Source organism: Berkeleyomyces rouxiae (assembly GCF_048999995.1).
Source record: "Berkeleyomyces rouxiae strain 22BRR77 chromosome Unknown BrBRR77_ptg000007l, whole genome shotgun sequence".
Classification (NCBI taxonomy): domain Eukaryota; kingdom Fungi; phylum Ascomycota; class Sordariomycetes; order Microascales; family Ceratocystidaceae; genus Berkeleyomyces; species Berkeleyomyces rouxiae.
The window spans coordinates 541,682-564,269 of record NW_027396497.1 but is presented as its reverse complement, the minus strand read 5'-3'; the positions used below and the strand labels follow the sequence as shown (position 1 = coordinate 564,269).

At 53.7% G+C, this 22,588-nt stretch overlaps 8 protein-coding genes across 8 annotated transcripts; 4 read left to right on the top strand and 4 right to left on the bottom strand.

The window, feature by feature from the left end:
* Positions 1-835: 835 nt before the first annotated feature.
* On the top strand, positions 836-1,905 carry BROUX77_005940 (uncharacterized protein; the record flags this gene model as incomplete). Its single annotated transcript, XM_073750869.1, has 6 exons — positions 836-852; positions 970-1,034; positions 1,091-1,236; positions 1,304-1,433; positions 1,507-1,767; positions 1,841-1,905. The coding sequence occupies 6 exons, from the start codon at positions 836-838 to the stop codon at positions 1,903-1,905; spliced, it is 684 nt and encodes a 227-aa protein (XP_073603810.1).
* Positions 1,906-2,842: 937 nt separating this feature from the next.
* Positions 2,843-4,667, bottom strand: BROUX77_005939 (uncharacterized protein; the record flags this gene model as incomplete). Its single annotated transcript, XM_073750868.1, has 2 exons — positions 2,843-3,404; positions 3,643-4,667. 2 exons carry the CDS (start codon positions 4,665-4,667, stop codon positions 2,843-2,845), a joined length of 1,587 nt encoding a protein of 528 aa, XP_073603809.1.
* A 2,622-nt stretch (positions 4,668-7,289) lies between these two features.
* On the bottom strand, positions 7,290-8,244 carry BROUX77_005938 (uncharacterized protein; the record flags this gene model as incomplete). Its single annotated transcript, XM_073750867.1, has 4 exons — positions 7,290-7,615; positions 7,690-7,835; positions 7,897-7,993; positions 8,070-8,244. The coding sequence occupies 4 exons, from the start codon at positions 8,242-8,244 to the stop codon at positions 7,290-7,292; spliced, it is 744 nt and encodes a 247-aa protein (XP_073603808.1).
* Positions 8,245-9,367: 1,123 nt separating this feature from the next.
* BROUX77_005937 (uncharacterized protein) lies at positions 9,368-11,558 on the bottom strand (the record flags this gene model as incomplete). The annotated part of the gene is made up of 2 exons (XM_073750866.1): positions 9,368-10,708; positions 10,779-11,558. 2 exons carry the CDS (start codon positions 11,556-11,558, stop codon positions 9,368-9,370), a joined length of 2,121 nt encoding a protein of 706 aa, XP_073603807.1.
* A 946-nt stretch (positions 11,559-12,504) lies between these two features.
* On the top strand, positions 12,505-15,324 carry BROUX77_005936 (uncharacterized protein; the record flags this gene model as incomplete). The annotated part of the gene is made up of 3 exons (XM_073750865.1): positions 12,505-12,527; positions 12,612-15,045; positions 15,202-15,324. The coding sequence occupies 3 exons, from the start codon at positions 12,505-12,507 to the stop codon at positions 15,322-15,324; spliced, it is 2,580 nt and encodes an 859-aa protein (XP_073603806.1).
* Positions 15,325-17,287: 1,963 nt separating this feature from the next.
* On the top strand, positions 17,288-17,833 carry BROUX77_005935 (uncharacterized protein; the record flags this gene model as incomplete). Its single annotated transcript, XM_073750863.1, has 2 exons — positions 17,288-17,332; positions 17,396-17,833. 2 exons carry the CDS (start codon positions 17,288-17,290, stop codon positions 17,831-17,833), a joined length of 483 nt encoding a protein of 160 aa, XP_073603805.1.
* Positions 17,834-18,047: 214 nt separating this feature from the next.
* Positions 18,048-19,244, bottom strand: BROUX77_005934 (uncharacterized protein; the record flags this gene model as incomplete). The annotated part of the gene is made up of 1 exon (XM_073750862.1): positions 18,048-19,244. The coding sequence occupies one exon, from the start codon at positions 19,242-19,244 to the stop codon at positions 18,048-18,050; it is 1,197 nt and encodes a 398-aa protein (XP_073603804.1).
* A 425-nt stretch (positions 19,245-19,669) lies between these two features.
* On the top strand, positions 19,670-21,015 carry BROUX77_005933 (uncharacterized protein; the record flags this gene model as incomplete). The annotated part of the gene is made up of 4 exons (XM_073750861.1): positions 19,670-19,705; positions 19,770-19,786; positions 19,852-20,763; positions 20,835-21,015. The coding sequence occupies 4 exons, from the start codon at positions 19,670-19,672 to the stop codon at positions 21,013-21,015; spliced, it is 1,146 nt and encodes a 381-aa protein (XP_073603803.1).
* Between the last annotated feature and the right edge of the window lie 1,573 nt (positions 21,016-22,588).

Here is a 22,588-nt window from a genome sequence, read left to right as displayed (position 1 = left end):
ATGGCGTGATGGAAGGGGAGAAGAAAAATGCAGCAAAGATTACGGCGACAAGACTATCTTGAATGGGAATGGGAAACTTTTTTTTTCTGCCGAAATATAAAAGGCGGTGAGTATGGAATGGGTCTGAGTCTGGGTCTAGGGTATATCCAGAACTAGGGTCTAGTGAATGCTGCGGCATATAGGGTTGCGCAGCATCATCTTCTCTTCGTGTCAGGCAGCTCAGCACAGCATGCGCATCAACTCAAAGCTCCAGTCTTTCATTGCATTACGCGCACGCAGGTGGCATATGCGTCCAAGCCTCACAGCAGGACTAAAAAGACGGAGAAAGATGGAGCCGTCTAATCTCAGCACCAGGGCCATGGGCAACCGACGGTCCCTCTCCCTCTCGAGCTTGCTGCGCCTTGGAGAAGCCGACAATGGGAATCCGAGCAGCGTCACGTGATGGCGCACAGCGCGCTCTCATTCGCTGGCGCTGGCGCTGGCGCTGGCTGAGGCTCAGTTTCTTAGCAGCCAAAATATGGTGGTTAGTTATGTAACTATGGCGAAGCAAGGCTGGCTGGTGACAGGTGCGTGCCGGCTGGCTGGTGGCTCCTGGCTTTAATACCTGGAGTCTGGCTGGTAGCTCCTCGCTGCCATTTCTTCTTCTCTTCCTCTCCCCGATCTGAAATCCGAACCATCCATCTTATCTTCTTTCTCTCTTGCACGCTTCGCTTCGTCCTTTGCGCCCATCACCAACCACAATTTGCTGATCCAGCTCGACGACGCTTGTCTTTTTTCTCTTCTTCTGCTTCGCCTTTCATTAATTTTCCTTTTCCTCTTCATCAATACATCCACAATGGCCACTGAGCTTTGGTGAGTGCTTTTCCTGTAGCCTGGCCACGCCAGCTTTCTTGAGCGACTATTACAGGCTATCGACGTGACGACGGATTCCTCAACTGCAGCGCTGTCGCCTCGTGCGCGACATTGCAGCAAGGCTGCCGAGACCTGCGCCTCTGCTGATGCTGCCGCGTCCCATTGGAGGCCATCGTCACGTCGTTATCGCCACCTCTACTGTAAACTTGATGCTAACAGTTTTTTTTACTGTCTCCAGCCCCGTCTATGCGGTATGTTGCGCGATATATCCAAACACCCATCACCCGCCCTAAGATTCTCGCCGGCGAAGTCTCCACGGCCAAGGCCGACTCCGTGCCACGCAAACGAGAGATGCCAATTGCTGCCACAACCGCGCCGACGCGCGTCACGCATTGCAAAACTACCGCCACGCCTCAATCACGAACACTGTCGCTAACAAAACTCCTCACAGCCCTTCTTCGGTGCCATGGGCTGCACCTCCGCCATCGTATTCACCTGCCTGGGTGCCTCGTACGGCACTGCCAAGTCTGGTGTTGGTGTCGCCGCCATGGGTGTCCTGCGTCCTGACCTGATTGTCAAGAGTGAGTTCCACCGCGCAAATCTTCCACGTCAGCCACAGTAGCTAACATGACACCTCGCGTTCCTTTTCTCCAGACATTATCCCCGTCGTCATGGCTGGTATCATTGGTATCTACGGCCTGGTCGTCTCGGTGCTGATCTCCGACGGTCTCAAGCAGCAGCTGCCGCTGTACACGGCCTTTGTTCAGTTTGGCGCTGGCCTGTCCGTCGGTCTGGCTGGTCTGGCGGCTGGTTTCGCCATTGGTATCGTCGGTGACGCTGGTGTGCGTGGAAGTGCCCAACAGCCGCGTCTGTTTGTCGGCATGATTCTGATTCTGATTTTCGCTGAAGTTCTGGGTACGTCCATTCAGTCACTCCCATCTTTGCAGTTTTACTGTCTGTCTGGTTGCTAACTCCCCTCGCTCTCTAGGTCTGTACGGTCTGATTGTTGCCCTGCTGATGAACTCCAAGGCCACTCTGGGCGCCGAGTGTTAAGCGCTCTTGTGCTGTTGCTCTCCCCACCGATCCCTTTGCATTGCCCCGACCTCTTGTCAAGGCCTCCGACCGGATGCATCGTCCCATCCGGTCGAGATGCGGCGCAAGACCCAAGGCGCGCGGCTTGTCAAAGTGGACAAACCCGAGTCTTCACTTTTTCCTCACATCCATTTCTCTCTCTCTCTGTCTCTCATTACTCCCGGACCTACATCTATCTACGTACGACATTAAACAATGATTCAATTCCTTTTTTTCCTTCCAAAGCAGAGTATATCTGTGGGTTCTTTTTTTGGGTGCAGTGTTTTTGTATGTATGTAGTTAATTTACTACACGTAGTAACAAACTTGACAGCGTATTCCTCATGTGTGGTAGGTCTTTACCATGTGTTCACCAACTACCACAAGTGACGAAAAAGACTCTTTGGTGGTCCCTTGCATGAGACTCAGGGTAGTCTGTGTCTCTGTTTATGCACGGCTGACATGCAATGCAATGTTTATACAGTTGGGTAGTTATATTTCCTTGACTCATTCATCATAGCTATGATATGGGGGGGGGATGAAAAGGATATTAAAGAAGAGGAGAGTAGGGGGAGAGAGAATAGAGGACATCAAATCAGAGCAAGTCCCCAGGATGATTAATGACTTTATACGTACTTGGAAAAAAGATGACGACAGAAGAAGAAAAAAAAAAGGTATGGGTATACATTGCGCATGACAGGAGAAGAATAGAGAAGAAAAGGGAAAAAAAAGTCCTGGGCTTGAGGAAACCATCCCAGAAAAGAAAGAAAAAAAGGGCAAGCCTGTATGCTATTGGACCATGAAACGCCTGACACCAACACCAACCAGAGCCTCCAGACCAGCAGAGGTCAGAGACTAGATGCACAGACACACACACACACATGCGCGCGCTTACACCAACTATCGCGTTGCAGCGCGGCTTAGATGACGTAGGGAATAAACAGGTAGGGCACCTGGCGCTCATACTCGAGCCACGCATCGCCGTACTTGAAGCGGCAGCGGCGGATATCGCGGGCAGCGCGGTGGGCAATCATGCAGCAGAAGAAGACAGGGTAGAACCAGGGAAACGGCGAGTCAAAGCCGGTAATCAGGCCCCAGCAAATGGCGAAGAAGGCGTCGCAGCTGTAGTGCAGCTTGCGGGCCATGCCGTACCAGCCGTCGACGAGAATGGTGCCGCCGTCGGGGGTGCGGATGGTCTTGGGGTTGTGGACCGTCTGCCACGGCACCTGCGGAAAGGTCTTGCGGAAGACGGCCTGGCCGCGCTCCATGGCGCGGAAGCGGTTCTTTTGGCTGTTGCACGAGTCCCAGACCCAGTAGACGAAAATGTATGAGGCAAAGAGCGCGGCGAGAGCGGGCTTGCTCCAGTGGTACTCGGAGGGGTGGCGGTTGGCGAGGTACAGGGTGCAGTGGCAGTAGGAGAAGGGCACGCCGGCCAGGTTCCAGAAGATGAGCATGAAGCCCCATTTCTCGTAGTACATGTCCCTAGGTAGAGAAAGGTTAGCCGGGGGTAGGAGGCAGAGAAGGAGGAGGAGGAGGCAAAGGAGGATGGGAAAGGGAGAGAGAGAAGGAGAGAACAGGAGCTTGGGGTTTCGTTGTCTGCGTCTTTTTTTCCTTGCTCTTTTTCAAGGGATACATGTATATGGTGGTGATACATTGTGGGATTTGCGATATGCGCTGTCAGGCGCAAAAGTCTGTGGGTGGGTGTATTGATTGAACTTACCAGGTCGGGACAATCAGCTCTTCGCCCTTAGAGCAGGCATTAGCGTACAGAAAGTGGGCCATCAGGAGGAAACACACTTCGCCCGAGACATAGCCATAGCGATCCCACTGGCGGGCAGCAGTGGCCCAGGTCAGGAGAAACAGAATGTACCAGGGCAGGCGCACCTCGAAGAACATTTTGAAGTCGAGGATGCCAAACATGCGCGGGTTCAGCTCGGCGCCCATGAAAAAGTCGTAGATGGGATATCCCGTCATACGATGCTCGGCTCCTCGCAGCAGAGCCGAGGCATAGGCGATAACGGAAACGGCAAAGCCGCTAATAATGGATACGGTCATCAGGCTGCCAAAGTTGTCAATGACGCTCTCCAGGTGAAACAGGCCGGTAAGCTGCAGCACGGAAACGGTGACAATGGTAAAGTAGAAGCTGAAGTAGGCATTGCAGTAGTACTTGAGTTGCTTGCCGCCTTCGTGAGGCAAGGGCTTGCCGTACTGCCAGACACCAGGCAGCGTGCAGTAGCAGATGGCCTCAAAGACAAACATGCCCCAGTAAACCTTCCAGGCCCAAAGCGTGGGGTAGGCGCCCTCGAGCACAAGGCTGTAGAGGTGGCGCGCAAAGTCTGGGATGGACTGGCCGTTGGCGGGCAGCGGCAGCTTTCCGTCGTAGTAGATGGCGCCCGCCCACATCCACCACATGAGCAGAGGGAAGCCGAGCATGAGGCACAGGGTGCCGAGCGAGCCGCCAAACTCGAACTCACCCGAGTAGTCGATCTTGGGCGATTGGCCGGAGATCCAGCCGTCGACGATTTTGAGGGCCGACGGCATGGGCACGATGTTAGCGGCCGGATCTGCAGCGGACTCGGCGGCGAGGTCCCCGGTGAGCTTGGACTGGGGCGGTAAGTAGACAGTCTGGTAGTTTTTGGTAGTGGGCGGGGAGCCCAGCAAAGATTGGCTACTGGAGCTGGCGCTGGCGCTGGGATCAAGAAGACGGCTGCCCTCCCAGGCCGCGGGAGTTTCGGAGTTGTCCATGACGGCGGTGGCGCTGGCGGTGAGCTTCTAGACGGAGCAAAGACCACGAGATGGAAATTCTGGCGACGGTGGTGTGCACCAAAGACGGAGAGAGTGTCTGGATGGCCTCGTGGGTGGGAGGAGAGAGGGGAGGAGGTAAGAGGGAAAGAAGGAAAATTCAGTAGAGCAGAGGGGCAGCTTGGCGCACTATAAAGAAAATGTGGGAGCGGGCGCGGCCAGCGGAGGAAGGAGCAAGACCGAAGATGAGGGGTTCATTTTTGGTTGTAGAATATAACGAGACAGACATAAAAAAATAAAAAAGACACACGTAAATATGGCGACTCAGTCACTCGCTCAGTCACAGATCCGGCCTGGTCGTCCACGCTGCAACAGACTGGACTGGTGTATTACACGCCTCCCCCCGGCCACATCCAGCTTGTGGCAGGCGCTTGGAGCCAAACTTTATTTGCCCAGGAAGCAGGGGTGGGATTCCTTGGCCTTGGGCTGGCTGGCCCACCCACTCACTTGATCTGCTTCGTCCGGACTCCGCTTGTTCCCACGGTCCGTTTTTTTAAATGAGAGCTAGATGGTGCTGGTGCTGGGATTGGGCCATTGTTTTGTCAGCAGAGAGGCGCCGCTGTGATTCATGGTTCGTCGTGACGACTGAGCGGAGCACATGTCGGCTGATGTGGGCGGCAGTAGGATGAAGTGCTGTGAATGATGGGAAACTGAGACGGTCACTCCAGCCCGGATGCAACGACAAGCATAAGCACAAGGCCGAGACATCAGACATCACGCCCGAGCCCGAGCACGACTACGACTACGACTACGACCACAACACAAGCACCAGCTGCCGATGGGATTGAATATTGTGCTTTTGCTTGTTTCCCTTGAACATGCCGAAATCTCTCCTGTGTGTTGTTTTTTTTTTCTTTTTCTTTTTTGCCAAAGCCCCCCGCTCCTCTCATGACAAAGATGCCCCGCCTCGCTTTCTCGTTTAAATCGGCACTGGAAACGGAGTGGTGGGGAGAGGGTTTGCCGAAGTTTTTTTTTTACTTTTTTTTTCTTCCTTTTTCTTCCTTTTTTTCTCCCTACCATGTTCATCACGTTAATATCCAAGTAACCATGTACACACGTAGCTGTGTGCGAGTTACACGGCGAGAAGAACCCTCTCTCGCCTCTCTCGCCTCTCTCCTACCTGCTCCATCGGTCTCACCCAATGCCGATTTCCCGCAATCAAAGAACTGAACACCGTTTCTGTTTCTCCTTCTTCTGCTTGCTTCCTGTGCTTCTTTCTGTCTGCAGAGACACGACCTGATTCACACTGCACAGACCGCAACCAGCTGCAGTCCTGCTGCAAACTGCCTGTGACCAACTAGTTACCAGCAAGTTACTAGAAGTAGTTATAACTGGCTGTCTTGTTCTTCTGGAGCTGGGCACGGCGTACTTACTACCTGTACGACTAGCAACGGCTAAAGCCAAAAACACACAGCCTGGGCCCTGTCTCCCTCCTTGTGCTGTTCTGCCGCCATTTACTCCAAGTCACACACACACATTCTCTCTCTTTCTCTTTCTCTTCTCTCCTCGTCCTCACAAGTTCGTTTCCTCGGCTCTACTCGGCCTCTTCCCTGCCTCTGTTCCGATTGGTCCGCCTGCCAAAGAAAGAAACCCAACCCAGGAAACATCCACCAGAACAAGCACATATTCACACAGCCAACCATGCATGTACATACATCGTTACATCAGTCCTTTGTACTTGTTCCCTTCTCTTCCAGACTCTCACGCGCGCTTCTTTTGCTGCTTTGCCTGTCATTGCGCGCAGAACTTTTGAATGCGCCACCTGTATACAAGCTCTTTGCTATATAATGGTCAGCTAGTTATACACCCATCGTACTTGTGCAGACATACAAGAAACAGCCCCTCCACCCGCCTCCTCTCCTCTCCTCCATCTCCCCTCTCTTCCTCTTCACCCCCCTGCGCTTGTACTTGTGCTTGTTCTCCCCGCCCCGCCAATCCCCAAGAAAATCCCACGGCGCTTTCTCGTTGTTGGCCGTTGTTGTCGTCATCAGGATTTCTGTCGTGCCAGCGCGCCGCCGCTTCATCAACCAAGTATGCTCGCTTAAAAATCCTGCTCTCGGAAGGGTCTTTTCTCGGTGTCCGTCGCAATCAGCACATCATACCCTAAGCCGCACAGACCCTAACTGTCCGCCCGTGTTTTCCTCCTCGTGTTCCTCTTCCTGCCGCTTGCCGTTTGCCGAACCATTTCCGCCTTTTTTTTTTCCTTGCCTTATACAGCGAGACAAAATCACTTTGGCTGTCATTGAAAGACACACCTTTTTTTTTTTTTTGTTTGTTTGCGTCATAGACGCTCTATAATCTCACCTTACTCTATTTAACATTTTTGCCTTGGCATAAGCCCGTCAGTTACGCCTGTGCTTACAAGTACATGCATAACCACAGTTACTCTCCAATAGTTAGTAGTACCAACTACACTTCGCTTTTGTGCAACTCAATTTCCTTCCCAAACACCGACGTGTCTCCAGGCCAAGTCCGACTGCTTACAAATCACTCTCAGCCAACTAATCCCACACACCCTCTCTCTCCCCTCTCCTTCTGCATCTCCCTTTTCTCTCTCCCTACTTACTACGCAGTCGTCGCAGCCGCTTCCTCAACTGCCGGCGGGAGCAGGCCTCTGAGAGACAGGTCGTAGATAACGTCCTCGACCTTCTTGACGTGATACTTGACGGCATCGGCCCGCTTACGGATAATGTCGTTCTTGAGGTTCAGCAGCTGGAAGCCTGCAAAAAGATCCTTGACCACCTGGGCCGCCTGCACCGCAAGGCTGGCATCGCCCAGTGTCACGCTGTTGGTGACGAGCCGGGACAGTTCCTCGGTCAGTCGCGTGATGGCCAGCAGGTACTCCTCGATAGTAATGTGGAACATGTCACAGCCCTTGACATTGTACGGCACTAAGGGACATGAGTGTTAGCAGAGTGCATACGTAGAGAAGGGGGAGAATATCTGTGGAAATGCATGTACGTACCCTGCAGCACCTCGCTGATCTGCTCCGGCGTCAGGATACGGCCCAGCTCGCCCGCCGACGACTCGGTCGCCACGCCGCCGAGGAAGCCAGTCAAGATAATGGCAAAGACGACATTCTCCACGGTGCGACCCCAGAGGAAGTTGAACCTGCCATGGGAATTCATTGTCAGTCCAGCAAAACAACCATTCTGTGTCATGTACGACTCACTTGTAGTACGGATGCTGGGAGGCCAGCTCTGCCAGCTCCTTGATGTTGGCAATGTCCTTTTGAAGGCCGGCCTCAGCCTGGGCCAAAAGCTGGGGGTCTACCCATGTTGCAAATTCTGTCGTCAGTATATCGCTTGGCTGCGAGTGCTTCTATGCATCTCTAGAAAAACTCACACTTGGTCCGCGGCGTTGAGTGCACCCGCGTCAAGACGCCGGTGGAAAAGGCGTTGCTGGCATTGAGCTTCTGCACTGTCTGGACGATGTCCTCGCGCGTTTTGGAGTCGGCTTCAACGCGAGCCTTGAGGTCGTCGAAGATGGCGGAGGCGAGGAGGTCAGACTGGTCAGACATTTTGTGCGCTGGTGGTTGCTTGGCAAAAGAGATCAAGATGGCTCGGTTTTTGTCCAACTACAGTTACTTTGTGTTTACTACGCAGGACAGAATATTTAACAAGAACCACGTTGAAAGACTCAACTGCGAGCCATCATCTCCCCTTCCAGTCTATCCCTTGTCACCAAAATTTTCTTCGTCACAACCCGGAGCAAGCCCGTGCAATAATGAAAAAAACAAAAAAAGGTTTGCGTCGCCTGGAGGCAGTGTAATACCAGGGACACGATGGTCAATGACATGTGCAAGCACAGCGGCCAAAGTCCGAGAGCCAAAAATAGGTATAATCACGATTGTGTTCCTTAGAACACTTTCAGAGATTAAACTGAAAAGAACAGATACTACACTTGATCTTAGCCAAAAGGCAAAGAGAGCTGAAGAAGAAAAGAAAAGAAAACTTAAAAAATCTTGGGGAGCGCCGTGGCTGTTTTATAGACAGAAGAGCGGTCAGAACAGGAGTGGAGCTCCTGGGCTTTCTGCCGTGCTTGCTGGGTAATTTGGAGGCTGGAGCTGCTAGGCGGTGGCCCAAATTTTGATGGCCCTCTCCACTTTACGGGGAGATTGAAGATCCGGCAGAAACCTTGCTTGCCAGCACAGCAGCCACAGGGCAGGACAAGGGGGACATCCACCATGTTGTTTAACCCTAAAGAAGGAGGGGCTCACTACAGTTCAACTAACTAGTTATTCACTTACAATTGTGCACGCATGGCTACGTTGTACTTGTTTGAACCCATATGCATAATGGTCATGATGAAGACAATGTCGAAAAGATCAGCAGATACAACCGCAGAAAACTCCAAACATCCATGCATCAATGGAGATGCCAAGCTCCGACCTCACACCTGTGTCCAAAAGTCTAGATCCCCCCGCACGAAATACCAACATGTGAACGCCAAGAACCAAACCCCGGTGCGCCTATTTTGAATCTTTACCGCCCGCTCGCCTCATCCCTCATCCTTCATCCTCTCGCCTCGCAGACCCCGCCTCCTCTTGCCTTATTGTTGAGCTGGTAAATCCCATGTGCGCTCCTCGTCTCAACTGCGCCCGCCTTCCCCTTCTTCTCCTCTCTCTTCTCCCTTGCGCCTTACTACCACATCTCGCACACCGGTTCTTTGACGGGGCAGTCGAAGGCCTGCAAAAAGGCTCGGTTGTTGGCCACGCTGCCCTTGATGCGCGCCCAGGGAGGCGCGTGCGGGTCCGACGAGAGGCGGCTGGCATATCCGCGAGTCTTGCTGCACCACAGGCTGCCAAACGAGACAAAAAACAGCTGCTCGCGCGTGAAAAAGTCGAGGCCGGGCAGCTTCTGGCCTCCCGTGGCCCCCGTCTTGGCATCGAACTTCTTCCACGCGTCATACGAAACCGAGAGACCGCCCGAGTCGGCAATGTTCTCATTCAGCGTGAACTTGCCATCGACGTGGTAGCGTGCCTTTGGCGGGGAATTGGGATGGACAAACGCCGAGAATTGGTCTACAAAGCACTGTGTCTTTTCGTCAAACTGGCGTTCTGTCGCCTGGTCCCACCAGTCTCTGTAGCGGCCTTTGGGGTCGTAGTAGCGCCCGGTATCGTCAAAGGCGTGGCTTAGTTCGTGGCCGACGACTGATCCGTATGCGCCGTACGATACATAGGCGGGCACGTCGGGGTCAAAAATGGGAAACTGCATCAACCCGGCAGGCAGCATCATCTCGTTTCCGGCAGGGCTGTAATAAGCATTTGCAGCATGGCAACCCGCTTGCCACTCCTTGTCCTCAAAAGGCTCAGCCAGAGCCTCCCATTGCATGGTGAATGTCATCTTGCGGATAGAGACTTCGTTTTCAAAAAAGGTGTCGCTGTTGACTTGAACTAGTTCGTAGAACTCGAAAAGGTCGTCGGGGTTGGTAATGTCTGGGCTTTCCGTTGGATAGCCAATCTTTTGATTCATGTTTTGAACCTTTTCTATAGCGTTTTTAGTAGTACGCTTGTCCATCCACTCAACAGCTCTTAGCTTGGTAGTGAATACTTCCCTCATGTTGTCTACCATCTCCTCACCGAAGGCCTTGGCAGCCGGAGAGAAGGCCTTTTCGATAAAGAAACGGCCAAGAATTCCATCAAGATTTGAACCAAGTTTGCGAATACAGGTATCCTGACGATCCAGCTTGGTCTCGGGGGTTATACCCGCAATATCTATTTGAAGCTCTAGGAGAGGTCTGAAGACGTCATGTTCAAAAAAAGCCGCATAGCCTTGGATCATGCGCCACTTAAAATACGACTTGAGGAGCAACAGACTAGTGTCTTCAAGCGTGTATTCGAGCGATGTCAAGTACCCAGGATGAAGCACCACGACGTCGCGAATCGATACGTCTTTCGGGGCAAGCGCCTTAATTATCCCCTCCAAGTCTATACTTGGGGCTAAACTAGCAGCCTTTTCTAAGCTCATGGGATTATATAACAACTGTCAAAGAGTTAACAACACGTACATAGATATTCACACTAGGTACAGAAGGAGAGAAAGACAAACTTACCTTGATATTCTGGCTATCAGCCGACGGCGGCATCGAGAGAGCAAGGCTTCGCTCAAAGGTCACAAGCTTGTTAGCCGCAGACACATCGATGGTGTCATCAAATGACCCGAGCACCTGGGCCACAACAGCACAGTACTTTTTCACTAGCTTGTCTTGCTTAAAGTGCTCTCGTGAAGGAAGCCCAAGGTCTTGAGGGCCACTCACGCCAATGGTCAAGACGTTGGGATTGGCATCATCAAGCATGGGAGTGACTCGCACTAGACCATCCATGCCGTTTTCGAGGAGGGTGATTATAGCATCCTCAATAGTAGTGGCGGAGTCTAGCATCTCAAGTTTCGCTTTCAGTGGCTCAATACCGAGCTTGAAGATGGCTTCCGTGTTCATGCAGGCGTCGTAGGCGGTCTTCATTTTATAAAAATTTTGGGCGTCCTGAGACTCGGGGTCTATGTCCGCGGGCAGCGGTCCTTCGACAATCTCGCGCGTTATCTCAGCCACCCGGTCTTTTATTAGCGACATTGTGTCGATCCTGCGTTGGTCATCTCGGATGTCATGGACCTCCCGCCAGCCGCCGCAAACCATCTCTTCAAAGTCGGTACAGGGGTTGAATTTCTGGTAGTTGTGAGCCAAGTTTTGCTTGAGTTCCGTTGCAATGCGTTGGCAGGCTGGAGTAGTACAGTACTCGGAGGCGGGTGAAGTTTCGGCTTCGGCCACAGAATCGAGAAGATGTGCATAAATGCCGTGGGCCAGCAGGCCCGGGGCGACAAGGGTTCCGGGTCTCATGGCGAGAAAGGTCTCGTGAGAAGATTTAGGATGAGTGGGATGTAGCGAAGAGCAGTGAGAGCGTGGTGAGAGCGTAGTCGTATGAGATATACGGCGGCATGATGATCAAATAGAGTTGAGTAACACTATCACGTGACGTGCCAAGTCAACATGACCCTGTCAACTTCGGCAGAAGCGAAGAGATCAGGCCAATGTTTGTCGTCGCTTAAAATAACCTCCAATTTGCACCATCGCCAGGGTCATCATCTCAAAGCAAAAAGACTAAGAATAAGCTGGCCAAAGCACCTCGAGCAAAGGCTAAACAACCTTAACGGAGGAGAACCACTGTGGCATTGGGCGGGCGGCGATCTGGGACGACATTGCTGAGTCTGGAAATAAAGGACAACGCCGGAGAAAAGAGCTGGGCTTCAGATTGATAGGATGGCTGCGGTTGGCAAGATTGAAATCAAATAATACGGCACCGTGCGGAGGACAAGGGCGGACGTGATGCGGCAAGGTCGAAGGCTCAGGCGCAGATTGAGCATAGATCAGCAAGTTGTGGTAGTTGGTGTGAAAAAGGGAAGAGAAAACATGGTGTTTTATTTAGCAAGAAAATGCTCAATCATGGCGACGATGGGATCCAGTGGTTGACCTTGAGGCTCTGCTCCAGCCAGAACCCTGGTGGTCTGTAATACAAGATACCCTAACCACCAACCCTAAAATACATTCTGCCCCACATCCTGCCCCCAGAATTCCAACAATTCGCTTGTCCCTAGCATCACCACCAAAGCTCCTTCACCTGAGGATGGAGGCATTTAAACCTCCACGGCCACATCAGCATTTATCCGTCCGCTGGACGCTACCACCATCTCATCGCCGCCTCTTATTAATATTGGGTCGTCATTTTTGTTTAGTCACTCGAGATTTCCCGGCAAATTCTCAGTCCCTGCATTATCGCACCGCCACCATGTCGGTTATGCAGACAGAAGAGTGAGATATCCCCTCCAGCTAAGCCTATGCCTATGCCGACCAAACTGCTAACAACATACTGCTTGCCTCTGTGCACCCGTAAAGCCTGGTGGCATACCAGCTGCGCACCAGCTACTTGGATGAAATTGCCGATGGTGTGGGTGAACGCTTAATCACTCTTAATGATGGCTTCCTGAACACAGGCCCGTTCAAGGCGACCGGGTGGAAGGCCAACCCGACTCACATCAAGCGGACATACTCGCCGCCCATTCCTACTGCCATAGCTGCCGAGTACTTTCAAGCGCCGCGCGCCGTCGGCCACACGCTGGAGGATGAGCCTGATGTATTTGGTCTACGAGGGAGCGGCATGGGGAGCAGTGCTGTGACGCCAATAGCCGGCCCGAAGCGCCGTCGCAGACGGGACCACCGCCCGCCAGACCAGGAAGAGGACAGCAGTGATCTCAGCGACGACAGTGACGAAGAAGCTGACACAGCGCCTCAGTCTGTACAGCACAAAGAACATCGCCGGGAACCCTCACAAATCAAATTCACCAAGATGCCTGTGCGAAGTCGCGCTGGCTCTTCGCCTTCGCAAAGCTCGTCGCTACGACTGCCGCCGCTGCCTGTAGCAGCGTCGCCACGCGCGTCACTTTCTGGCCCGCTGTCGGCCGCTAGAAGAGGCTCTCAGTCGGCTCTGGAAACGGTAGTCGAGCGCGCACGCCGGGACACTGTTACCAGCAGTGAAGTCTCGTCAGAAAACGAACTCGACACAATGCAGCGACAGCGCGCAGCGGCAGCAGCAGCAGCAGTGGTGGTAGCTCGGGCCAAGGCAATGAAGCCACCAACGCAAGCCTCGCAGAAGAGCCATATTCCTTCTCTCCACGAGGGCGGAGACGAAGACGAAGACGATGAGGACGACTCGGATGCGTCGTCGGTTCGCTTCCCGGACACCCTCGACTCGGTCTCCATTCTGGACACGGTGGATAATCCCATGCAGGTCAATCCCCCAGCCTCCCCTACAACCCAGCTTGTTGGAACGCCGCCACGTAAGTTTATGCGGCGCTCAACCATTCGACGGTCCCTGGCGCCCATTATTCCCCGTACTCTGACTGCGTTACCGCCAGCTCGACCCATGAGCGCTATCCGGCCCCTCAGTATGATACAGCCCAAATCCCTACTATCAGAAGCACTGAAGAAAAAGACGGCTGGTGTTCCTTTTGCCCGTTTTGCAAACCTCTCTGGACAGGGTGAACGCAAACCGCCCATCTGTGTGCGCATATTTGCACCTTTTAGTAACCAGTCCTCGACTCCGTTCGAGGTACAAATTCGCCGGGATGTTAGCGAGGACACAGGCAGCTCGAAACCCGTCACCGTTGTTCAGCTTATTGGTCTCAGTTTACTGCGCTATATTGAGGAGAAGAGAGAACCACCGCTTCCCGAGAACAAGATGGGAGTCAATTGGTGGACGCTACGCATGATGGAAGATGGCGAGGTCGATGATGACTTCCCCCCATTAGAACGCACAAAGCCGCTAGCATCCTTTGTTACTGCTAATAACGGGCCTGGGAGCGGTGGAGTTGGGGCTGGAGGTACTGGTGGAGGTGGAGGTGTCAGAGGCAGAGGTCGTGCAAATTCCGCTCACTATGACGATTTCGCCTTGGTCATGGCTTCCGACTCTGAGAGACGAGACAATATGCAGCAAACGGCAGAATATGCCGACGAGGAGGCGGATATAGACGACGCACTGGGCGTCAGTTCTCCTACCGACGATAACAACAACAACAACAAGCCCCCAGAACCTGCGGCGCCACCACCCCCACCGCCACCCGCGTACATGCCGCCAGCGTATACCAACCCTCTGCTTACAACGACATATCGCAACCAGAATATAATTCCGGCCGATGCGCCTCAGGCGCCGGTGTCGTCTAACCGGATACGGGGCCAACAAAGGCTTCTTCGCATTCATATCTTGACATCAGACATTGCTGCTAGTCAGCTAGTGACTGTTGACGTCACGACTGACATGTACCTGGCAGAAGTGCTCGACATCGTCTGCCAAAAGCGGCAGCTGGACCAAGCGAATCATGTTCTCAAGATCCCGGGGTCTGGCGCCGTCGCGCGACTCGACAGGCCTGTTGCCTCGCTTGGCAACGTATCAGACCTGGAGCTGTACCGGCGGCGCTTTGCGACCGACGGCCCACTGACGATTAGCGGGTCGCCGACGAGCGCCAGCCCCAAGGTGCTGCCGCTGGTTGAATCGCAGCACTCGCGGCGGGCCAAGAAGCAGTTTATGGGCATTCACCCGCTGACGCGCGAGGCGCTCAAGCAGGACGAGCTGGGCTCGGCCAACTACAAGAAATACACAGTTTGGCGCAAACAGACGATGCGCTTGGTCGGCACCAGCGAGCGGTCGCTGGTCATTGACGGCGAGTACATTCACATCATTCCAGCGGCTGGCGCGAGCGGCAAGACTACGACAGTGCATTTCAGTAATGCTGTGGGGTGTAAGGTGCTGCGTAAACACCCTACGAACTTGAAGGTGAGTTTCTGGCCAAGAGAGTAGCCTGAGAGTAGTGATTCATCTTTGTTTTTGTCTCTCCCTTGTTTTTTTTGGTTCTTTTTTCTTCTACTAGCTTCCCCCCTTTCTTCAAGAGAGACAAGAAAAAACCGAACATGTGCTAACTCTCCATTACAGCTCATGGTCTACAAAGGCACGGAAAGCAAGCGGTATGACTTTGAGGCTAAAAGCGCGGATGAGGCGAGTGAGATTGTCATGGAGCTGAAGAAGGGCATTGCGCCATATTTGGAGGGCCCATGACGAAGGTAGGTCCATGAGCCATGAGGGAGACAAGGAAGAATACGAGGGAGAGCCCATGACGACTGGTAGGGCTCTCTGGACGGGCTACAGATTGACAACACAGAGGCAAAGGGGTAGAGTAAAAACAACTAGGTTATAAAAACAAACGCAAACATCTCAAAGACAAGACGAAACTAGTCACTGTGGAACAAGTCTCAGACAAGATAAATCGACTCGACTTGGAGCCAAGAGAACAGAAATTGCAGGCCTTTTGTAGGGTTTTCCAAGGGTGCTAGGGTTGTACATATTGAAACAATATTGGGAAGGGGGACGGCAGGAGGGCGGGGGAGGGGCAAGAGGGCTGAGAAGGTTGAACGACGCAAGCATCAGCCGAGCGGAATGAAGATGAAGTCAGGCCAGCCTCTGGATGAGTGCACCTGTGCATGTTGTTGGAACTTTGTTCTATGCCGCCTAGCGGAGGTCTTGCTGTCTCGCCCATTGCTCATTCATTGTAAGCACTTGGTGACGTTAGTTTGCGCGCTTGCTATTGGCTGGGGGTGCAGATGGATGGATGGGGCTGACACTGACAGTCCCGCGAAGGATCTGGACAGCATAGAAATGAAAAGCTGATTCGGCCAGAGAGTATATTTGTACCTCGGGAGGCCATTAGGTGCAGGGAGAGACGGCGGGGGCACTACGGCTAAATCTTATGGACATTAAGAGAAAAACAAGCAGGCCGCTGGTGGTGCTGGTCGGGAGATAAAGACAAGGCCTCGCGGGCGTCAAGATCACCAAGATGGTGGCTACAACAACAGCAGCAGCAGCAGCCGGCGCGGCGGGATTGGGGCATTACCTGAAGATATTATGTATTCGCAGCGCGCAGGAAGAGGAGGAGGCAGCATTCTGCTGATACGAGCAGCACGCTTGAGCTTCAAAGTCAGCAAACAGGCAAGACGCGGCCAGCTGTGTGCGAGATGATTGGCCAGAGCTGTCGAAGAAACGTCTACAGGTGACATCTGGAGAATGCAGGCGCAGATGCAGATGCAGCATTTCCCGGCCGGGGCACAAATATACGCGCGGAGGGGGGGTATGTTCGTATGTAGTTTTGTGCTGCAGCTCCAGCTGAGCAACTGCCTCAGCCTTGAGATGAAAGGGTGTCGTCACCGCCCGAAATAGCAACTCTCCGAAAGCATCTTTGTCTTTGCTGCAGTTGCCCTTGTTGGCTCTACACAAAGACCTTTTTTTTGTTTTATTTTTCTCCCTCCTTCCCAGTGCCGAAAAGGAAGGAGCGGAACTTGCAAAAAAAAGGCTGCTACACAGCAGGGCAGCTGGTGGTTGTAGACTTTTGGAACCTTGCGTCAACCCGGGAGGCAAGAGAGCGAGAAAGAGGAAGGAGGGGGTACGAGACGGAGGAGGTGGCGGCATCAGGCTTACTCGGCCACGCGTTCTTTCCCGGGGTTGTCGTTGGAGTGCAGGAAAAAGAAGAAGGAAGAAGAAGCAGCAGCAGAAGGCCTGGGCGGTGCGCTTAAAAGTGGATCCCGGCGCTGGAGCGACCCCATCGGCCCGGGGGTGTGGGTCCAAAAACGGTGAGACAGAGGGTTTTGGCTTATGGGGCCACGAGAAGAAACGACGACAGCAAAACTAAAAAAGAAAGAAAAAAAAGGAACCAGTGAGAAAGACAGCGAGGCGCGGTATCGGCCTGCATGAGACAAAAGGACATCAACGGCCAATATTGGGTGTTACTAAGGGAGGAAGACGGCCATTTGGGGCCACAGCTGGCCGGAATGGGGCGCGAGTTGTCAGACTGCCTTGTGCTTTGGATATAAAAGGCAGCGGACGCCGGTGAGATGGAGGCAGAAAAGAGAAGCTATTGAGCATCATATCCAGTGCACCCTTTTGTTGCGATACTTTATTCTCCAAGAACACAGCTCTTCTGATTACGCTACTCGCCATTATTCTTATCTTAATATCTATCACCGCCACAATGAAGTTCTCTGTTGTCTTCGCCGCTGCTGGCCTGGCCGCTGCTGTAAGTTTCTCCAAAGTATGCCTGCTCATGCTACACCTGCTGACATAACCTCCCGACGTCCAGGCCCCCGAGCCCCAGAACTTGATCTCCAGCCTGCTGTCCGCCGGCGGCTCGGAAGTGAGCTCACTCATTGGCGATGTGACATCGGGCATCGGCGACATCCTGTCCAGCGCCTCATCGGCCATTAGCTCCGTGACAGAAGGCGCCGCCTCGGATCTGAGCTCGATAACGGGCGCTGCTGCATCCAGCCTGAGCTCCGCCACTGCCACCAGCAGCGCTTCCATCACCAGCACGGTGACTGTGGCCCCCACTTCCGGGACGGGGTCGGCCACCAGCGGCACCGGAACGTCGGCTACTTCGACTACCACTGTTTCCGGATCGGGCACCGACACTGGTACCGGAACCATCTCGACTGCCACCGCCACTGCCGGTGCCCCTGTGCAAACAGCCGCCATGGGCCTGGGTGCCATTCTGGGTGGTGCTGCTCTGGTCTTCATGTAAAGCACCAGCCATCGGCCTTGGAAACGAAGCCTTGGGGGTCGTCTGAAAACCGCGTTTAATATTCACTTGCTCATAATAATCGGAAAGGAAACTAGTGTCTATATTTAATAAATTTGCCCTTTTCAAGTTCATAAAGTCGTCATGGTGAAATGTGATTGTTGCTCACTGTCAGCAAGTCTTGTTTCCCGTCAAGCTCGCCTCATCCCCCCAAAGCTCACTTGTCCTGCCGAGCCTCCGTCCACAACTTGTCCAGCACGCGGAAAATCATCGTGGCATCCCTCATAACCTCTGGCGCCACCTCACCGCCCAGCCGCTGCTGAATCTTGTCCGGATGCCAGCGCACCCGCTCCTCCTTGAGCGCCTTGGCCCTCTGGGCCGCATCCGCACCCACATACTCATCCTCCTCGAGCGCGCGCACAAAAAACTCGCGCACCGCCTGCTCGCCCGTCTCGTCGGCAGCCGGCCGCCGCCCCGCCGGCCACGGGATCGCGTCCACGCTGTTGTCCCAGCCGCTCCACGCAGCAACATAGCACTGCCACGCCTCGCGGCGCGTTCGCCGCGCCCGCCGCTCCTCGCCCGCCTGTAGACTGCGCTCGACGTCGCGCTGCAGCTTGCGGTCCTCGCGGCGCCGGCGATCCTCGCTCTTGCGCTGCGCCGCCTGCTCGGCTCGCGCGGCGTCGCGCCGTGCTTTTTCCTCGAGTAAGCCCTGGTGCGTCTTGGCCCACATTTGCTCGCGCACCCAGGCCGCGTATTCATCGTCCGTCATGCGCTCCAGCGGGCCTTGGGCCTCGGCTCCTCCGCTCTGGTGCCGATCATTGTATATGTGAAGTGGCTGGCCGTAGACGCCTTCCCAGTATGCGGCGCCTTCGTCGTCGGCGAGGGCATCAAAGAGCGATTCACGAAAGGCGGCGTCGGGGTCGAGCGGGGGCTCCTGGTGTGGATTTTCTGGCGTCGGGCTTCGTGAGCGGCGGCGGTGGTGCCGATGGCTTCTGTGGTGGGAGCGATAGCTGTCCCTGTCCGAGTGACGGTCACCGTCTCTGCTACGGCGCTTCTCTACACCATTGTCCTCTGCATCTTGCCGCCGGCGCCGTCGAGAGCTTTCGCTTTTTAAGCGCAGCTTCTTCACGCGCGGCCTTGTCGCATCGGCCTCCTCAGACCGTTGATTTTCAGGATCTGCTTCTGCTCTGTCGCCCGGGGGCTTCGACCTGTCCGCAGATGGAAACGCCTGCTCCTGTTCCGAAGAGCATGCCCTCCGTCGCCGTCGGTGCTCTCGGGACGTGTCATTAGCCCTTGTGCTTGTCGAGCTGTACCGTGGTGGGGGGTCGTCGGCTGGCAGGCGTCGGTCTTGGTCGATTTGCTGATTGAATGACGAGAGAATGTGGCGTCGCTTTGGCGACGATGGCTGGTCCATGGCGAAGCGGTAGAAGTGAGTATCTAAAGTCCGTACAGACACCCAAGCTGAAAGACGCGCGCATAGATGCAATCAAGTTAGAGGAAGAATCAAATGCAAAGCCGTCGGGATTAACCTTCCAGTGACGTCGATGTGTGATTTGCCGATGTTCTGCCGACGAAAGTGTTTAGTTAGGGTTTCATATGGCCCCTGCTTGTCCAGGGTTGGCCGCAATCCTTCGGCTTGGGTCCATGATCTTTGCGTGGCCTTGAAGCTCCTTGTGCTGCTAGCTTGCTACGCGACGACGTTCTTTTGTGCTTCCTGTTCTACTTGAACTCCTTGTGTGCTACCAACGGTTGGCTTTGCTTCCTGCGCCGTTATTTTGGCCCGTCTTCTTCTCCCTGCACAGTTTGTCGGTTAGGCGCAAAGCCTGTACATGCACCACCATGGCCGGCGGTCTCTTCCTGCTTCTATCACTCAGTGTAGGTTCATGGTGACTCTCTGATCCCAGTAGCGTAGCTCAAGCTAACATGTCTGCTTTCTTAGGTGATAATGGCTGTGACGTAGGTCCTCCGCTCTCCGCTCGCGAACCCTCATCTATTAGCGCCTCCTTGCCTAACATGCCCAGATCCTTTGTCGCCGGTGTTCTGCCACTGACCATGACGCTTTCGCAATCACAATTGCGACTCATCACCAGCATTGGTGTTGGCATTCTTGTCGGCACATCCATGACTGTGATTATACCCGAAGGTGTCGAAGCTCTGACACTCCATGCCCACTCACACGCCGACCCAGCGCCGTCGGCTGTCGGAGCTGAGCGTCGCAGCCCAAGCGAGCCCGGCTTTGTTCACCTCCTCGCCGTGCCCGAGCTCCAGGTCGAGCCTAACAGTGCCGCCGGCGGCACAAGCAGGCCCGACGTTCTTTCCGAAATTTCGCGGACCCTGGCACGCCGTGAGGCGGACGATAACGAGCTGCCGACCTTCTCCATCGGCTTCAGCCTTATCAGCGGCTTCCTACTCATGTTCTTCATTGACCGCCTGCCGCGCCACGCTACAGACCATCTCTCGGCATCTACAGCCCGAGATATCTCGCTCGATAGCATCGGCGCCGACAGCAGTGGGGGCGCCGCCGACCACGAGAGCACGGGCTTCCTGTCTGCGCTGGCGCCCAACTCGCCGTACCACGCCGGCCCGCGCAGCAACGCCCTGACTGTTGGCCTCGTGATTCACGCGGCCGCCGATGGCATCGCCATGGGCGCCAGCAGCAGCACGCAGAACACGAAGCTGGGCTTCATCATCTTTATCGCTATCCTCGTGCACAAGGCACCCGCCGCCTTTGGTCTGACCACTGTGTTACTCCGCCAGGGCGTCTCCAAATATGCGGCCCGCGGCCACCTGCTGGTCTTTAGTCTTGCCGCGCCGTGTGGCGCGATAGTCACCTGGCTGCTGATCCATCTCCTGGGAGGCGGCCAGGGCATGCAGGGCGCCGAGGGCCACTACTGGACAGGCATGCTACTGCTGTTCTCGGCCGGCACCTTTTTGTGGGTTTTCAAACATGCGCACGCCTACAATCAATAGCGGAGTGAGAAGTACTGACATTTTGGCTGGATAGATACGTCGCCATGCACGCGATGCAAGAGGAGACACACACGCACGAATCCAGCTCCGGCTCCGGGTATGCCGACTTGCCGCACCAGCGCAAGCGCCCAGGCCTGCAAATGCGGGACACCCTGGCGACGGCCGGCGGCATGCTGTTGCCGCTGCTGGCACAGATTGGCCACGGCGGCCACTAGAATGCTTGTACAAGTAGACGTCATGTTATGTTTCGGAACCATGTATTACGCGGCGGAAATAGACAAAGCATACTGGCATTGATTCGATATATTGTATAAAGAAAAGGGTAGACAGTTTGTTATCCAACAAGCAGTATAAAAAAACAGCCCCCTTGAGCAAAACCCCCCAAAAAGCCAAGTCATGTCCTAGCAACGTCTCGTTTCGATCGAGGGACCTCCGGGTTATGAGCCCGGCGCGCTTCCACTGCGCCACGTTGCTTGAGAAGTGGGCTGATGGAAAGCAGCCACGTTGTGTGGCGTTAAATTGTTCTTGTTAGGGTTAACAGGGTTACCAATTAAACAAACGAGGATAACTCATGTAGTACACAGCAACGGCAACATGGGTACACACATACATACCTACATCGAGTAAGACGACCAGTAGCATTCGGTTTGACTAGGGCAAGACGAATTTTGTCATTTTTTGTTTTTAAGAAGACTGCTTGTATCCAAAGCACTTATTAGACAGAGCTTTCCCCGACTGCCCTCTATGACGTCTTCTAGAAGACGCATTTCACAAATGAATGTTTGCCAAACACTGGAGTCGATGTTCTCCAAGGCACCTAGTTACGGGGGCACAAGCTCGAATATCTTGGTTGTAGAAAGTCTGTATGCGTTGAAGGTAAACATCTGTATTCCCATAGAGTTAGGGCACGTCTGTCTTTAGATGGTCGATCATGTACAGGTGGAAGATATTTCTTTTTCTCCATGATGGAGGTAGAGTTTGCGGGCTTCTCCAGAAACTTCCTCTTTTCACTATATGAACGTTCGAGATTTTTAGGAAGGGCTTCAGACACCGAAAAGATTTTGAAAACGTTGGGATTACGTTACTGGTATATGTTTGAATTTGGTAAGAAGTGGTGGTGTGTTCAATAGGACAACCAAGTCAGTGTCTTCGCCTCGAAAGAGGACGATATAGCTGGGCCAGTCCTCAGCCAGATTTCAAAAAAAATACTTCCGGAAGTACAAAAAGCAGATGGCTACTACAAACAATGTCACAAAAAAGTCTATCAAATTATCAGAGAAGAAGAGAACGATGATCAATAGTTTCTAAGTCTAAATCTACATAGTCAAAAGAGAAACGCTATTCCTTTTATATCCAAAAGCTATGATTGAGGCTTGCGCTGGTGTAGTAGACGTCGCACTATATTCGAGGCAGGTTTTGGGTGAGATCATATGAAGTACAGTTGAAGCCCGGGATATATGATTTACAATTTAGATGGAGAGATCGCACGATAGTGTCAAACCTATAGGAAACAACTCCGATGTAGTAGTCATGAACCAGACCTTATTATATGCGATATAAGGGTTGTCACGTGTGATAAATCAACTACCGTGGATGGATCCTGTGTTCGCGTCGAACAATACTTCTTGGAATTCCAACAAGTCTATTTTTGCATGAGAGCATATATTCATCAAAATCGCGGTACTTTTGTCTCTAGCAAGTATAAAGTCTAAACACACCGATTCGGTGGCGGAAGGAAACCCCAAAAACAGGGCCTAAACTTCGTTCCCACTCGACTTGAGTACCGCC